General features: G+C 41.5%; 1 protein-coding gene across 1 annotated transcript in view; it reads right to left on the bottom strand.

Annotated features, from left to right (window-relative positions):
• ABCA13 (ATP binding cassette subfamily A member 13) overlaps positions 1-18,869 on the bottom strand; it is a 471,542-nt gene that overhangs the window by 333,780 nt on the left and 118,893 nt on the right. The window contains 4 exon segments of the mRNA XM_031013046.3: positions 1,385-1,579; positions 13,048-13,169; positions 14,212-14,291; positions 15,664-15,827. Coding sequence (XP_030868906.2) covers positions 1,385-1,579; positions 13,048-13,169; positions 14,212-14,291; positions 15,664-15,827 — 561 coding nt within the window.

Below are 18,869 nucleotides of genomic sequence, written 5' to 3'. Positions count from 1 at the left end.
GGAAGAGAGGCTGTGGTGAGCAAATGCAGAGCTAAACCATAAGCATGTTAGCGAAAAATGCAAATTCCACCAAGATAGAGGTGGGTTTGCAAATTATGGGGATGCAAGAAATGTTTATTCTCCTCCTTATGGGTTTAAAATGTAATCATTCTGAAAACAAATATTTGTTCTTGGAGTGTGTGTATGTGTGTGTGTGTGTGCGTGTGTGTGTGTGTGTTCATTCCAACATTTACTCCCTGGACTCTTGAAGTAATAGAAACTAAGGAAGTCATGCGTGGCTGAAATGGTAAATCTACCCTTTGCTGACTATAAAACTGTTCACCCAAACTCAGGGTGCCTACAGCCACCTCACCATAGTACAAACCCTGCAGCCTCTCTAATGAACCCAGAGGTTGTGAAATACTTCCCTAAAGGGAAAACAATGGTACTTGGAGCAAGATCAGTGCCTAAGGGTAGGAGGGGAAGCTTCTGGAAACTTAAGTAAAGATTCAAACAGTAGAGGCCAGAAGGAGGGGAAACTTCTGGAAACTTAAGTAAAGATTCAAACAGTAGAGGCCAGAAGGAGGGGAAGCTTCTGGAAACTTAAGTAAAGATTCAAACAGTAGAGGCCAGAAGGAGGAGAAGCTTCTGGAAGGGACAGCTTGAGAGCAGTGAGCTGTGGTTGGGAGCTGGGTTGCCCCTACATGGGTATTGGGCCCATCCGGAAAGTGCTGGGCCTAGGCTTGCCCCAGCTCCTCCTCACTTCCCACTCTCCACTCTCTCCTGCAGACTTCATCATCTTTAGCTTCCTCCAGTCCCTCCCTGCCCTCACACTGCTGCTTGTCAGAGGATCATGCTTGTCAGAGCCGGCATATATAGGTGATTGGGCTCCCTGTGCTGCCCACCCCTCCACATTCTCTCCAGGGCAGGCCCTGGCAGAGCTGGATGCTTCCCGCTGACAGACAGGGCCACCGTGCAGGGAGCAGCACCTTACTCGGGCCGCTCAGGAGTGGACCATGCACAATCCCAGCCTCCTCAAACACGCTCCAGGGAGGTGGCCCTTACAGAGGAGAGAACACCTGGCATTAGGAAGCGGTGCTGTGTTTTTGCAGTGGGTCCTTCCACAATGAGCATGGAGATCACCACCAACTCTGCCCCAATGCCCTGACACTTGTTTCCAAGGACCCCCTGAAGGGTCTCCTGAACATCCCTTTATTACAACAAAGTCTTCTTGAGCCCCACCTTGGATTCAGCAAACAGGTGACACCAGAGGCTGGTGGAGACCACTGCAGAGTGGCCAGGTGCTGATCTCCCACTGCCGCGCCCCTAGGACTACTGTACTTATCTGCAGCCACCACAGCAGAGTCCTGCAGAGGACTGCCCCCAGCCAGCATGCTCTCCATACCTTGTAAATGAAAGCTCGCACATCCAGGTTTCGACTCAGCAACACAATCAGAGAATACACTTTTGACCCTGGCAGGCTACAGAGTTCCTCCGTCGCGATCCAAGATTTTTCCCCTTCGGGAAATGTCAGCAGGAGATGAAGGATTTCCTGATCACACTTTCCAGACAGAGCTACGGTGAGGGCACTGAAGAGAACCTGTTTCAAAGCACAGAGATTGGAGGTGAGTATACCTATGACGTCATGTGCTTCACCACCTCAGACCGGAGCTTCATCGGCAGGGAGTCGCCCAAGAGTGGATTTCCCAACTCCCGGGACTGACCTGCAGATGCGGGGAGCCCAAACTGTGGTTCGATTCTCAACATTTTGATGGAAATGTTTCTGAAGTGTGCACATCATTCTCTGACTTTTTATAAAATTTGCCCTCGCTTGAGGTCTTTGGATCACCCTTCTGAAACTCTGTCCCTCTGCTCTCCGCGAGGCTCACTCTGAATGGCCCATCAAGCCCCCACCCTCCGATGCCACCCCCGTAGTTAGCATCTGTGTCTCGTTTGTCTGATATTAAGTCTTACCCTTGGCTTTCAGTTTATCAGCTTCCACTTTTTACCGTCATCAGTGTGAAGCTGATATTTTTTGCTCCTTCATTTTTAGATTGAAAACAGGATTACCAAGCTTGTTATATATTTTTTTAAAGCAAGTAAACTCAGAAGGAGGCACTGAGGACAACTTGTATTAGTCTCTAGTTTATTACTATCATGCATCGCAATTAAAGGCTTTGACACACCTCTTCATTTGGGTATGCTTTTCAGTTAAGGACATTTGTGATATGCCAAATTACAAAGCAAAATAAAACAAAAACCATACTTCCTGCTCCATGTTTTTGCTCCTGATGGGTATGATTGCTGTGAAACATTCAAGCCAACTGAGGCCGAAGTGCATGAACCTATGTGAATAGGAACCATGCGCTCTGAAGAAGAGCACGGAGAACTCAACAGATGCCATAAAATGTCCCCAAAATACAGTAAGATATAAATAATGATGTAGTAGTCAGGGTCCTCCAGAGAAACAGAACCAATAGAACGTGTGTGTGTGTGTGTGTGTGTGTGTGTATATGTGTGTGTGTGCAGTCATGTGTCTCATAATGACAAGGATACATTTGGGAAATGCACCATTGGGTAACTATTTAATTGTGTGAACATCATAGTGTGCACTTACAGCATCCTAGATGATACAGCCTCCTACATACCTTGGCTATAGAGTATGGTCTATTGCTCCTAGACTACAAACCTGTACAGCGTGTCACTGTACTGAATCCTGTAGGCAGTTGTCACACAGTGGTAAGTATTTGTGTGGCTGAACATATCTAAACATAGAAAAGGTACAGTAAAAAGGTACGGTAAAAAGGTACAGTAAAAATACAGTAGTATAATCTCATGGGACCACCATCCTATATGGGGTCCATTGTTGACCAAAATATCGCTATCTGGTACATGATGACAAACCACATATACGGTGGTAGTCCCATAAGATTATAATGGAGATGAAAAATATGATTATAATGGAGATGAAAATTCCTATCTTCTAGTGACATCAGCCATTGTAGTGTTGTAGCCTGGCGTATTATTCAAGTGTTTGTGGCAGTGCCGGTGTAAACAAAACTGCTGCACTCCCATTCAGAGCAAAAGTATCACACACACAATTATGTACAGTACATAATAGTGACAAGGATAATAAATGACTATATTACTGGTTTATGTACTAACTATACTATATTATCATTATTTTAGAGTATACTCTTTCTAGTTATTAAAAAAAATTTAACTGTAAAACAGCCACAGGCAAGTCCCTCAGGAGGTATCCAGAAGAAGGCATTGTTATCACAGGAGATGACAGCTCTACGCATGTTATTGCCCCTGAAGACCGCCCAGTGGGACAAGCTGTGGAGGTGGAAGACAGTGGTATTCATGATCCTGACCTCATGTAGGCCTAGGCTAGACTGTATGTTTGTGTCTTAATTTTTAAAAATACGATTTTAAAAGTTAAAAGTAAAAAAACTTAAAATAGAAAAAAGCTTATAGAATAAGGACACAAAGGAAAACAATTGTACAGCTGTGCAATGTATTTGTGTTTTAATATAAGTGTTATCACTGAAGAGTCCAGAAGTTTTTTAAAATTTTAAAGTTTCGGCAGGGTGCAGTTGCTCACACCTATAATCCCAGTACTTTGGGAGGCTAAGGCAGGCGGATTGCCTGAGGTCAGGAGTTTGAGACCAGTCTGGTCAACATGGTGAAACCCTGTCTCTACTTAAAATACAAAAAAAATTAGTTGGGTATGGTGGCGTGCACCTGTAATCCCAGCTGCTTGGGAGACTGAGGCAGGGGAATTGCTTGAACCAAGGAGGTGGAGCTCACAGTGAGCCGAGATTGTGCCACTGCACTCCAGCCTGGGCAACAGAGCAAGACTCTGTCTTAAAAAAATAAATAAATAAATAAAGTTGATAAAGTAAAAAAAGTTACAGTAAGCTAAGGTCAATCTATGATTGAAGAAATTTTTTTTTATAAATGTAGAAACATACAATGTTTATTGAGTCTACAGTGGTGTACAGGCATGTCCTAGGCCTGCACATCCACTTGCCACTCACTCACTGACTCACCCAGAGCAACTTCAGTCCTGTAGCTTTATTCCTGCCAAGTACCCCATACAGGCATACCATTTTATTTATCTTTTATACCATATTTTTCAGTACCTTTTCTATGTTTAGAACAGGTATAGTAAAATACGTTCTTGTGTTTTCTATGTTTTGATATAGAAATACTTACCACGATGTTACAATTGCCTACAGTATTCAGTAGAGTAACCTGCTGTACAGGTTTGTAGCCTAGGAGCAACAGGCCATACCATATAGCCTAGGTGTGTAATAGCCTGTATCAGCTAGGTTTGTGTAAGTACACACTATAATGTTCACATAATGATGATATCACCTAATGATGCATTTCTCAGAATGAATCCTAGTCATTAAGTGACACATAGCATACATACATGGAGAGAGATTTATTTTAAGGAATTGGCTCATGCAAATGTGGGGGCTGGCAAGCCCAAAATCTGCAGGGTGGGCCAGCGGATTTGGGACCTAGGAAGGAGCTGACATTGCAGCTCACATCTGCAGACTACCTGGAGATGGAACTTATTCCTCCTTGGGGGACTTTCTTACTTTTTTTGCCTTCAACTGATTGGATAAGGCTGACTCACATTATGACGAGTAATCTTCTTTACTCAAAGTCTACTGATTTAACTGTTAATGTCATCTAAAAAATGCCTGCATAGGGACATTTAGAATAATGTTTGAACAAATATCTGAGTACTGCAGCCTAACCAAGTTGACACACAAAATTAATCATCACCAATGGCTATGATACTCTAGTATGCTAGTGTGCATTTTGAGTCTTTAAGAAAGAATATTAAGTATTTTCATCACTAACTTACCAAAAAGACCTTTTTTCACATAGGGCTGGCATTGTGCAGACACACATTGGTGAAATTTTCCTTAATGCCACTGTTTTCAATCATGCTGTCTCTGGGCAGAGGGGAAGCTCTCAGGAGGAGGTTGGGAGGAGAATATAGGCATCTACCCTTTGCTTTCACAAGAGGAGCCTCTCTTTGATCAGTCCCACAAAATAGGCTTTTGCATGAAACTATCCCTGAAAATGGGCCTCATCCAAACCCCCAATTCAGGGGAATCACCCTGGCTTTTCATGAGCATCAACCCAAGCTGGCCCAATGAGAGTCCTTTCTGCATTTGTCATAGAACATTTGTCTTAATTACTTTCTAGCATGTCACACAGTGGTCCCCATGCAAGATCATATTTAATACGTTTTTTAGAGTGTAGTCCCAGGACAAAAAATATTTGTCCTGAAATTTTTTACATCTCTTTTTACCAAATAGGATCCCACACACTGTCATGTGGAAGCTCCGCACTCACAATGCACAGAAGCCACAGCCCCAGCAGCACATTTGCTCCCTCTCCCTTCCTGTGGTTTTCCAAATACTACTATTTATCTTTTAAAGATTGTATTGCGTTCGTTGTTCCTGTTTGAGAGTAGGTAGGAGGGGAGGAAGATTAGAAAAACAAAGACAACACTGAGTTGTGCTTGATAGGAAATATCTTGTGTGATTTCTATTCAAAGTAAAACAGGCACCTTTTATCTCAGGCTTTGCATAGGCTAATGCTGCAAATTATCAGAAACAGAATGCCAAGTTCCGGCTGATTTTCCTATGTGTCCGTGTTTCGTTTGGAAAGCTGTAAGGGGGCTTAGGATCCAGGGCGATGCCTCTCTGCCCTGCGAGCCTGGCTCATACACACTTGGCCACTTAGATAATTATCTGAGTATTTATGTGGTTTAAAAATGACAATGATCCTTAGGAGAGGCATTTGCATTTTTAGCAAGAGCTTTGTTTATTGGACATCTGCTGAAACCCGAATCACATTCAGAGGAGAGCACCAGAGATGGCCTCCATGTTGCCCAGCTGCTCATTGTAGACTCAGAGGTTGGGAAAGCATGGGAGGAAAGGCTGCCCTCAGCTCAGTTGTGACCAGAAGGGAAACACGGACAGTGATTCGAGGGAACTGGAGATGATGGGGAGAGAGAGTCTGCCAAGTTAGAATTTGTAAGACAAGACAATGAAAGGAGCGCAGGTGTTTAAAAATAGGCCCTACGCCCTTCAGAGAGGAGCAGTGTGGCTCTCTGCCATTGGGGACCCATTTGAGCTCAGAGCTGCTCACAGGATAAAGAGGCAAGTACAAGAGATGAGCATCGGAGGGCAGGAGAAGCCTGCGAGAACCTGTCCAGAAGGACTGAAGCCACACTGTGGCAAGGTGGTGGATCCTGACTCCAGCTCTTACCGTCTGACTTCCTGAAAGCTGCTTAACATCTACACTTCAGTTTGTCTATACAACCAGGGATGACAATAAAAGACAAAGGACTCCAAAGGGTTGTTGGGAGAATTAAATGAGATGTAAAGCATTCAGCTCAGGGGTAGTGTATATAAGTGCTCAAAAATGATGGTACTACTAAGAAGCCTATCAGTCACTGCCAGCAAAAGCACAGTTTTGACTTACAGGATATTTAAGGGAAAAGAAGAATAAGAATTAGGTGGGTTTATTGATTAAGGATGATGATTACACTTAAGAGAACTAATTAATTCCTTCTTGGTTTTCATATTCCTGAAGAGAAACATCTTCACACTGGAAGGGTAAAACAGGATGCCTAGGAGGTCTGTGGATAAGCATCTTGGCAGCTGGCCTCTAGGGCAGTGCCAATGGTGTCCTTGCCCAGTAAGGCAGGCATCATCTGGCTGCAGTTCCTTGTTTTCTCAAATTTTATTTTAGGTTTACAGAGTACATGCAGGTTTGTTGCCTGGGTAAATTGTGTGTTGCTGAGGTTTGGTGTATGAACCATCACATCACCCAGGTAGTGAGCATAGTGCCCAATAGGTGGTTTTTCAACTCTTTTTCCCCCTCTCATCCTCCCCATCTGGTAGTCCCCCTCTAGTAGTCCCCCATGTCTATTGTTCCATCGCTGATCATTAGAGAAATGCAAGTCAAAACCACAAGGAGATCCTATCTCACACCAGTCAGAAAGGCTATTATTAAAAAGTCAAAAAATAAAAGATGTTTGTGAGATTGTAGAAAAAGGGAACATTTATACACTGTTGGTGGGAATGTAAATTAGTTCAGCCACTGTAGAAAGCAGTGTGGGGATTTCTCAAAGAACCTAAAGAGAACTACCATTCAGCCTGGCTGTGGTTCTTCAGTGAGGCCACGGCTGCTGTCTGGCCACCCTCTCCACCAACTTCTCTGTCTCCATTTCCAGTTCCCTCTCTCCCTGTTCCCTCTTCATGCCTTCAGAAAGAGTGACAGTTCTACTATCTGCAGTTTTTAAGAAGTCGTGATGGAAATAAAAACTATCCAGGTTTTATTTTGTAAAGTAGACTTTAGAAATTACTAATAGATAATAATGTCAATTCTTGAAGAATTCTAATCATGGATTATCCAAAAGATTATGTGTAAGCCCTTGAAGAAAAAGAAAATTGCTGGAAACCATGTCGATACAGTTATGATCAATGAGCCATGTCAATATAAAGTCATTTTCTTTTAACGATGAAATTACTAGGCTAATAAATTACCAAGACACCCCAGACAGACATGTTGCAACTGATTTAAGAGCCCAAACAAATAAATAGGTGTTAGGTGATACCTTCCTATGCCATGGTAATCTTTCTGCACTAACGACTTGGATGAAAATATAAAAGATACTCTCATCTTTTGGTGACTGATGAAGTTGAGAGAAAAAAATGATACTTTGCAAATTAAAGTATCAGAATTTGATATTAAAAAACACCTTGAAAGAATATCCAATTAACCAAAACAGCATGGTACTGGCACAAAAACAGACACATAGGCCTATGGAACTAATAGGAAATAGAGTCCAGAAATAAGGCCGTAAACCTATAACTATCTGATCTTCGACAAACCTGACAAAAACAAGCAACAGGGAAAGATTCCCTATTCAATAAATGGTGCTGAGATAACTGGCTAGCCATGTGCAGAAGACTGAAACTGGGCTTCTTCCTTATGCTATACAAAAATCAACTCAAGATGGGTTAAAGATTTAAATGTAAAACCCAAAACTATAAAAAACCCTGGAAGACAACCTAGGTAATACTATTCTGGACATAAGAATGGGCAAAGACTTCGTGATGAAGATGCCAGAAGCAAACTCAAGAAAAGCAAAAATTGAAAAATGGGACCTAATTAAACTAAAAAGCTTACGCACGGCAAAAGAAACTATCAATAGAGTATACAGACAATCTACAGAACGGGAGGTTTTGCAAACTATGCATCTGACAAAGGTCTAATATCCAGTATCTATAAAGAACTTTAAAAAAATTTACAAGAAAAAAACAAACAACATCATTAAAAAGTGGGCAAAGGACATGAACAGACACTTTTCAGAAGAAAACATACATGCAGCCAACAAGCATATGAAAAAAATCTCAATATTACTGATCATTAGAGACATGCAAATCAAAACCACAATGAGATGCCATCTCACACCAATTAGAATGATTATTACTAAAAAGTCAAAAAAGTAACCGATTCTGATGAGGTTGCAGAGAAAAGGGAACATTTATACACTCCTGGTGAGAATGTAAATTAGTTCAACCATTGTGGAAACCAGTGTGGCGATTCCTCACAGAACTAGAAAGAGAACTACCATGTGACCCATTACTGGGTGTATACCCAAAGGAATATAAATCATTCTACCATGAGGATACCTACACATGTATGTTCATTGCAGCACTATTCACAATAGCAAAGACATGAAACCAACCTAAATGCCCATCAAGGGCAAACTGGATAAAGAAAATGTGGTACATATACACCATGGAATACTATGCAGCCATAAAAAGAACAAGGTCATGTCCTTTGGAGGGACATGGATGGAGCTGGAGGCCATTATCGTCAGCAAATGAACACAGGAACAGAAAATCAAATACTGCAAATTCTCACATATAAGTTGGAGCTAAATAATGAGAACACATGGATACAAAGAGGGGAACAAAGCACACTGGGGCCTATTTGAGGGTGGAGGTTGGAAGGAGGGAGAGAATCAGAAAAAATAACTATTGGATACTAGGCTTAATACCTGGGTGATGAAATAATCTGTACTACAAACCCCCTGACACGAGTTTACCTATATAACAAACCAGCACATGCACCCCTAAGCCTAAAATAAAAGTTTAATTTTTAAAAATAAAAAGGAAAAAATATTTTGCCAAAACTAGCAAGAAGCATTTTTGCAGAGATCAATGCCAATTGGGGAATTAAGGTTTAAAAATATTTACGTAAGTGCAAGTAGGAGAAGAGGAAACCCATCGGCAAGCAGTAATTTTCTTAGAACTATTAATTTATAACAAATTGAAGCAATAACATCATGTGATGGAAGAATAACACAGTTCAAGTTCAAAGACGTGGGTTTGATTTCAGGCCCTCTCCCAGCTGTGACTTCCACAGCATCACATTCATCTGTGAAAGAAGAGAAATGCCCTACTGAGAGGGAGTTAAATGAGACACAAATGCCCTTAGCACAATACTCATTTCTCAGAATTCCTAATGAGCAAATAAGGTAACGTGGCTTTCATAAACCTAAGAAACGCTAGCTGACTTAATGGAAGGAGAGTAGCTGGAATTTCACTTTATTTTAGTGAATGTTTAATGAGAACCTACCACATTTACTGGGAATACTCTGGTAGGACAACAAATCAAACAAATCAAAGAAGAGAAAAGCCCTACTCTAAGAACACCAGAGAACGAGATGGTGGTGGATGGGTGTGTGAACTTCATTCTGTGAATCCTGGATTAAAAGGACCATAAACCCCAATCTCATGATGTGGTGACAGAGCCAGACAAGCAGTCTAGGGCCTAGGAAGGACTCTCTCTAGAATGAGACTCTGCACACGACAGATGGTGTCTTCCAGGAAACTTCAGGCCAAACTTCTCATGATCCCAGAAACCCATAACTCTAGTCACACATTAATTACTTTTTGTCTTCAGAGAAAGAAAAAAAAAAAAAGAATGAGCAAATTTTGAAAAGTGTCTGCTCTGAAATGAGTTTCACCAAGAACTATCTGTTGGAGCTTTCCAGGAAACAAACTTCATGTATTAAAACAAATGGAATGTGTAATATTTCCAAACTCCTAAGAGGAATCTCTCCCTCTCCATAAATTATGCCCAGTAGCTCTGTTAATGTCGCAACCGACAGAACCAGCCCCCAGGACCGGCCCCAAGTGAGATAAGGAAATTTGACCAGATTCACCAAACTCAATCATTTCTGCTCAAAAGAAACAGAAAAAAAAAAAAATTCAGAATACCTTTCCATTTGAAGGAGCCTCCCGGAAGAGATTGGAACTTTCAGGGAATGCCCTCTCCCTTCCTCCTTAAGATTTGTGGGGCGGGGAGAATGAATCCACTGAGGATTGTGAAAAAATATTCATCTTCCAAGCAAAAGTCCTCTGAACTCTGCCTAATTGTTTACCACAGAAAATAAAGGGGCAGAGGGCCGATTTTTTATTGCTCTCTCAATCTATTTGGGTCCTGACACTTTGACCTCATTGCTAATTTTAAAAGAATAAAAATTTGGCCCAACACAAAGAAGGAAGTCATTGTTGATTTGAACATGGGCCTAAAACATAGGAACACAGCATGAAGTGGATGGGTGCTTCACAGGGCAGGTGGACAGGATCCAAACCCAGGACAGAAGGCTGAGCTAGATGGGCTCCAGTGTCCAGCAAGCCCCTGTGATTTGTGGTTTTAATTGGGTGATGCTGATATTAGAGAATAGAGCTCTGCAAGAAAAAGGAAATTCCCATGGGTGGGTGCCCATGGCAGGTTCTCTGCAGCCAGGGAAGAGGGCAGGAAAGAAAAATGAGATGGTATCCATGCATCTGCTGCATTTGCCTCCTTCTGCTCACTCCTGTCTCTGGTCTTTTGACAGAAATGCCCCAGCTCTGTGACTCTCATATAGCTCTTCATATGCAGATCATCATTCCAGTCTGACATCCATCTTCACCGATTCAGGGAGGCTTCCAGGGACCACCTGTTCTCATTGTTGTGTTCTATTTGCATCATAGAACTTTCCGGTCTCTTAACACTGACCTTCATTTGTTTGCATATTTACTGTGTCATCCCCCACAGAACATTGGCTCCCTTGGAGCACGGGCTTTGAGCCCAAGTTTTTGGGACCATGCCTGTCATGCAGAAACATCCTAAGTGAATAAAGGAAGAAATGAATGAATGAAGATTTCTGCAATTTTGCCAGGGCTTTAGCACCACTGAAGAGTATTCCCTGCAGGCCACCAACAGGCTGGACTAAGAATCTGATGTGATTATTTGCAAACTGACTAAAGCTATGGTAGAGAAGCCCAGGAAGAAAGATAAGAAAAAGGATACTAGAAATAATATGGTGCTGCTAAAAACCTGACAATCTAGAAAAAACAAGTATCCAAAGTGTCACCTCCTAACCTAATGTGAATTCCTTGCCTAGGATCTGTAGATACATGTGCATTTATGGATATACTTAACCATCAAAGCAAATAATCTCATTACTTATTTGAAACGCAAGAATGCAACTTTTTAAATACTCCTCCCAATCACTTAACTGTCCAGCTGTTTAGGTGATCATAATGATTCATACTGACAAAGAGGTAGAGAAAGATACACAGAGTGCAAAAAAAGCACTGCAGAACTGTCTACACAAGACAATACCACATCACCACAGGAGCCTTCTCTGTGCACAGCCCTCCCATAATAGAACAGCAGTGACACCCAGTGGCCACTCGTTTCATCAGGCGGTGGTCATCAAAAACAGTTGAGCCCAAACCCAAAAAGTATCATAAAACTGAATTTGAAAGGGACCCCAGAAGTTAGCTAATCTGACCCTGGTCTTAAAACATTCCCAGGTAGCTGCTCCAATTACTCCAGCCACTGCTTCTTTCCCCTGTTACTCATTTCAATAACTAAAGATTTTAAACCAAAAATCATTGTTTCTCTGTAAGGCATCATGCGAGGTAGGGAAGAGACAATTTCAGCACTGCCCCCTGCTTTCCTTGGCTCTTGCATGTTTAATAAGCTGAATTTGACATTTTTCCTTGAAGATAAATACTAAGTGCCTTATTATAAGTAACTTGGTGACACTGTCATTTGAATTTTGGTTTCCCAGCTTCTAATCTCTTTTTAATTTAGATTAATTCTTCATTAGTCCACCCGTCAAGCTTGCAATAAGCCCCAATTAACCAGAATTGACATGAAATTAAACGTGTGTTGGGGCCCAGTTGATGGTCAATTGCAACGTTCACTTATGAGTCAGCTCCACGGTTACTACTTCTGGAAGGTTCTCTGTACAGGAAGGTAAAACCCCAACTAGAAGTGCTGAAAGCTGTCTCAGAAAATCTCCTGCTAAGGATCCAGGTGATATCTGCTGTGGAAAACATGAGATGTCCCCGTTCCCCTTTTCCACAGAGAAACAATACCCCATGTGGCCAGTATGTGTTACTCATCCCTTGGTTTGTTGCAGTAGCTCTTTGATTGTTTTATCACATTTTTCAGCTTGGAGATGACACAGCCTGCCATTACTCATTTGCTTTCACAGTGATTCACTACGGTAGCACACAGTCAGACTGTGCCCAGTCACTCTCCACTCAGAGGAAGTCACAGTTGATTCTTAGATATTTTTAGCTGTTTTTGGTTTTGGGTATTTTAAGAATTTTGCAACACCTGCTGAATCAAGCCGAGACCCTTCCCAGGTGTCATGCATCAGGGCTGGAAATCAACAGAATAAATAATCACCAACTTTGTTCTAACTCCAAATAAAGAAAACATTATGGAATTAAAAACCCTAAGATTTTGGCATGGGACAATGACACCCTTTGGTTCCTTGCTTGTTCTCTTGTTTCCTTTCTGCCACCAATTATATCATTCGTGCAGCAACCCACTCCACTAGCCAAAGGAGAGGAAGGCAAGAAGGAAGAAAGGACGACACAGTGCCAGTGACTTCAGGCTAAGGCTCCTTCCATGAGCAAAACAGACAGACAAGAAACAGCACCACACCTTGGAGTGGGAAATATTTGCTTCTAGAATGCTATGGATAGTCTCATTCGAGATTTGGATGGAAGAGCGAAGCTCCTCAGTCAACTTGGTGATATTCTTCATCAAATCTTTTATTTTTACATCTGCAAAGTAAGGAAAATAAGAAATTTATATAATAAAGGTTTAGATCATTACTGACTGTGAAAACAAAATTTGATATTACAACCTGGGTAGGATAGTTTCTTTCACACCATTCAACCCATAAATCACTAAATAAAGTCATATCTTACTCCCCTGGGAATAACTTAAATAATTTATATGACAATAAACCAAAATGCCAGGTTCTGTGGTATTTTCTGGTTACTGATCTACTCTCTCTAAGGCCTGTATGTTTTAAGAACATTTACTTTAGAAAGAGTTTCTTCTGGCTGGGTGTGGTGGCTCACACCTGTAATCCCAGAACTTTGGGAGGCCGAGGTGGGCAGATCACAAGGTCAGGAGTTCGAGACCAGCCTGACCAACATGGTGAAACCCTGTCTCTACTAAAAATACAAAAAAAAAAAAAATAGCCGGGCATGGTGGCACATCCCTGTAATCCCAGCTACTCAGGAGGCTGAGACAGGAGAATCGCTTGAACCCAGGAGGCGGAGGTTGCAGTGAGCTGAGATCACGTCACTGTACTCCAGCTGGGTGACAGAGCGAGACAAAAAAAAAGAAAGAAAGAAAAAGCTTCTTCTTAGGGAGCAGTAACCAAGTGCTATAAGAAACTCACTTGTATACATGCATCTACTCATCTCACTTTTTTAAGAAGAGAAGGATCATTTAAGTATTTGCCAGAATTCTTCAGACATGGCATGTTAATGCTACAAGAAGCTTCATGAGTTGACAGAGTGAACAGCCAAGGAAACAGAGACACACAGACATCAATTGCTTGTCCGAGGAGGTAAGGCCAGAGCAAAATCCAGACCACAGAAGCTTCTCTTTGTTCCTCTGCTTCAATATGGTACCCTAGGATTTCAGGACTTTCTTTATAAATGCCAAATACATCAGACCAGCCAAGTTCTAAATGATTATGTATCACATATAGCATAAATTTTCTGTTGTATGTTTTATTTTAATAATATATTTGCATGAGAAACTAAATTTAATTTTTAATCAAGCAAACTTGGAAAACCACATACTTACCCTCAGTTACTGTGAAATTGCTGAGAAAAGTCATGATGGGATTCCCTGATGACCAAGTTTCCTCAAGGCTTTTGGCCAACCTAAAATGGCAGAAAATTAAAGCTAAATTAGGCAAGCTAAAACATCAGAAACAGTGTTGGAATGAATAATACTGCCTCAGCTCCCAAGAGATGGACTGGATAACAAGATCACATTTCCATAAAGTTCCTGCAACAATTAGACCCACATGTCTCCCGACACCATCTGTATGTGAATACCCATTAATACTACCCACACTCCAGTATTTCTTTCTCAGAGCTCCTGCCAAGCGAGATGAACCAGGGGAATGAGGATGCATAATAAATGGCTTTTCACAACTGTGAAAAGAATAGATAGGATAGATCATGGAACGTATGAGAAATTAGGATAGCCAGGGTCAGATGAACATCATTCTTTCAGTGAAAAAGTCATTTGCAGAATTCAAAGTTCCTTATTTCCCCTTCTGGTGCTTTACACTTTCAGAACACTAAGCAAAACTGATCAAACATGAAGGTAATTTGAAAAATATTTGTGACTGGGTGCGGTGGCTCAGCCTGTAATCCCAGCACTTTGGGAGGCCGAAGGGGGCGGATCATGAGGTCAGGAGATGGAGACCATCCTGGCTAACACGGTGAAACCCCATCTCTACTAAAAATAAAAAAACAAAATTAGCCGGGCGTGGTGGCGGGTGCCTGTAGTCCCAGCTACTCAGGAGGCTGAGGAGGGAGAATGGCGTGAACCCGGGAGGTGGAGCTTGCAGTGAGCCGAGATCGCGCCACTGCACTCCAGCCTGGGCAACAGAGCGAGACTCCGTCTCAAAAAAAAAAAAAAAGAAAAGAAAACAAAAATATTTGCTGTTCAAACAGAAATTTATTCATTTATTTATTTAATTTATGAGACAGGCCCTTTATCTGTCAGCCAGGCTGGAGTGCAATAGCACAATCACTGCTCACTGCAGCCTTGAACTCCTGGGGTCAAGCAACCCTCCTGCCTCAGCCTCCTATGTGTTTGGGACCATAAATGCACAGCACCAAATCCTGCTAATTTTTTTGTTGTTGTTGCTTTTATTTTTTAGAGACAGGGTCTTGCTATGTTGCCCAGGTTGGTCTCAAATTCCTAGCCTCAAGCGATTCTCCCACATCAGCCTCCCATTAGAGGGGATTACAGGCATTTGCCACCAAGCGTTGTGGATTACATTCTTATATCTAATATCTTTATCGCCAATAAAGTTAGCCTTCTGATTAATGCTGCTGTTACATTTTACCACTCAAAAATTGTCACGGAAAACTTTGATGTTTGGAAAATACATATTAATATGTACATTAAGAGTATATTATACAGACTACTGTCTGAAATTCACATTTTAAAGAGTCCTAGACATCCTCTCTATGAATGGAAGTACTGGGGAGGGCATGAAAGAATATCAGAGCATACATGTACAAGTGCTGCTGCACCGTCTCCAGCCTCGGCTGGCTTGTGCAGTCCTGGCCAGTGGCATTTTCCAAGCTGCTCTTGAAGCTCTCCAAGGTGCTAGAAAGATTCTTGCTAAGACTTTCACAATTTAGCTGATTCGGCGAGGACCATATCTTTTCAATTTCCTAGAAACATAGCAATGATATAGGTTAGAAACACACATACTTATTTGTAAGATTTTAATTTATTCTCATTAGTCTCAGGAAACACAGAGAACAATCATGTCAGTTGCTTCTGTGCATTGCAGAGTAGTAGAAAGAGCCCTTGGCTGTGGAAATACAGAAGCCCAGATTTTACTCCTGGCTCTGCTGTTAGCCAGCCAAGCAAGACAGCTTGTTCTTGAACACACAGCAGAGAACATGCAATTCTCCACCAAATCACCTGGCTCTTAACTTCCTGAAGCTCTGTTCCTAGGAACACACACAATTCAATAGCAGAAAAACAAATAACTCAATTTAAAAAATGGTCAAAGAACCTGAACAGACACTTATCCAAAGAAGACATCAAAATGGCAAACAGGTAAAAGAAAAGGTGCTCAATTTCACTAATCATCAGGAAAATGCAAATCAACCACGATGAGCTATTACCTCATACCTGTTAGGATGGCTGTTATCAAAAAGACAAGAAATAACGAGTGTTGGTAAGGGTGTGCAGGAAAGGGAAACCTTGTGCCCTGTTGGTGGAAATGCAAATTGGACAGCCATTATGGAAAACAGTATGAAGATTCCTCAAAATATTAAAAATGGAACTACCATATGATCCAGAAATCCCACTTCTGGGTATAAAGCCAAAGGAAATGAAATTATGTCCCAAAGAGATATTTACATTATTCACAAAAGCCAAGATATAGAATCAGCCAAAATGTTTCTAAAGAGATGAATGAATAGAGAAAATGTGACATTACATACAATAAAATATTATTCAGCTGTAAAAAGAAGGAAATTATGCCACTGGCAGCAACATGGATGAACCCAGAAGATATGCAAAGTGATGTAAGTCAGCCACAAAAAGAAAACTATTACAGGATCTCATTTACATGTAGAGTCAAACTTTTTAAAAGTCAAATCCATAGAAACAAAGCATAGAGTGGTGGTTACCAGGAATGAACTTGGGAGGAATGAAGATGTTGGTCAAGGGGTATAAAGTTACAGTTATGTAGAATGAACACATCTAGAGAATTAATATACAGCATGAGGATTATAGTTGCTAATATTGTACTACATACTGGAAATCTGCTAAGAAAGTAGATTTTAGGTACTCTTAACACACACGCACGACACACAAAGATAACTCTGAGATGACAGATATGCTCATTTGTTTGTAGTAATCAATTCACTTTGTATGTTTATCAAAACATCATGTTGTACACTTCAAATATATACTATTAAAAAATAAATATGAAAATGAAAAAAAATTTAAAGAAACTTGAGGCTTTTCAAAATTCACAGCCACAAACACAATGATTAGAAAGAAATCATATGTGGCTGTTCATATGTGAGGTGGATAAAACCTGGATTTGCCGTGCTCTGAAGGTCAGCAGTGCAGCCTGGGAGGCTCCTGTTCTGTCCACTGCAGGTGGAGAGGCTCCTAAGACTCTGGGGAACATCTGGAAAGACTCCAGAAGTAGGTCCCCACTCTCCGCATCTCCAACCCCCACCTCTAAGATTTCATGGACATCTTATCAGCATCTTCCTAGAAACAATCAGTTTTTTAAACGACCAATCATTTTGCCAAAAAAAAACCTTTTAGAATAATACCTATTAATTGACAAAATGCAAAACACCATATGTGGAATTAAATGACAAATATAGGTAATATAATATTTAAAATAACCCGGAAAACACCACAAACATATAACATCTATGTCTATAAACATACACATGAATCTATACACTTTCCCTAGTCACAGCTATTCTACCATAAATACTTTATTTTACATCATCAGAATTTATTTGCTTCATCACATTTTATTTATATCAACATATTCTTACTGATATTGGAAGCATAGTTCCAGGTTGCACCAATTATGGGAAGGTATCATATGTAGGTCAACACTTAGATAATATTTCTGTCGAAATAAAACTTTGAATATTTTTTTCAAAACCACTGTCAATTTCTCTTGCAAAGGAAAATCATGAATCATTCAAGTGGCCAGAGGAAGCTCACAAACATATGTTCCAAGGAAATGTGAAGACTGCTGAAAAGTCAAGGTTGGGAGCTGAGCTCTGGAGGCCGCCCTGAGATGGAGCCTCCCAGCAGAGCTGAGGTAGATTTAGTGTGGGAGGGGGGAGCTGAAGACTTCTCAGGAAATGATGAACATTAATCCATGATCAGAGCACTCATGCCACTGTCACCACCACCTCAACCAAACCACAAAATCTCACTGTGGGGGGAACTAAACCAGCCAATAGATTATTACAAAGCATGCAAGTTCTTGACTCTAATTCATCTATTATTGTCATTCATTTTATAAGTTTCTTTTCTTCCCAAGTGATTTGGGAGTGGAACTTGAACAGAAATCCTATAGGACTATTCATTCATTCATTCAAAAAATACTTATGGAGCACCTGCCAAGTGCCACACCCCAGGCTAGGTGCTGGACTGAGAGCTGTGAACACAGGAGACAAAACCCCTACCTCCATGAGGTTCACACCCCAGTGCAGGAACACTACCAGCAGACAGCTGTAGGGGCAAACTGGTCAGCATGTCACAGGTGACCTGGAGGAAAATAAGGCAGGGGTGGGGGCAGTGCTGGAGGTGCAAGAGGAAGGTGTACAACCCTCCTTATCATCATTAGGGAAGCACACTGCAGGTGTGGGAGCAGCAAGTGCAAAGGCCCTGAGGTGGGTGCAAAGGAGTGAGCGAGGTGTAGAAGAGAGTGCCGGGGAGGGCAGAAGGAGAGATATGCCACCCAGACAGCAGGACCTAGCAGTGGCCTCCCTTAGAAATCGGACACTTATTCCAAATAAGACTGGAAGACGCTGGACACTCTCAGCAAAGGAGTAACACCATCTGATGATGTTTTGGAAGGATCACTCTGGCTACCGAATTAGGGATAGAGGCAAGGGGAGGAGGAAGGGAGAGCTGGCTCATATCTGAAAGGTGCTGGTGGAGGTGGTGGAACATGGCCAGATCAGGGAAACATTTGGAAGGTAGAAGGGAGAGTT

The sequence above is a fragment of the Gorilla gorilla genome, chromosome 6 (assembly GCF_029281585.2).
Source record: "Gorilla gorilla gorilla isolate KB3781 chromosome 6, NHGRI_mGorGor1-v2.1_pri, whole genome shotgun sequence".
Taxonomy (NCBI): domain Eukaryota; kingdom Metazoa; phylum Chordata; class Mammalia; order Primates; family Hominidae; genus Gorilla; species Gorilla gorilla.
This window is presented reverse-complemented; position numbering and strand designations above follow the sequence as displayed.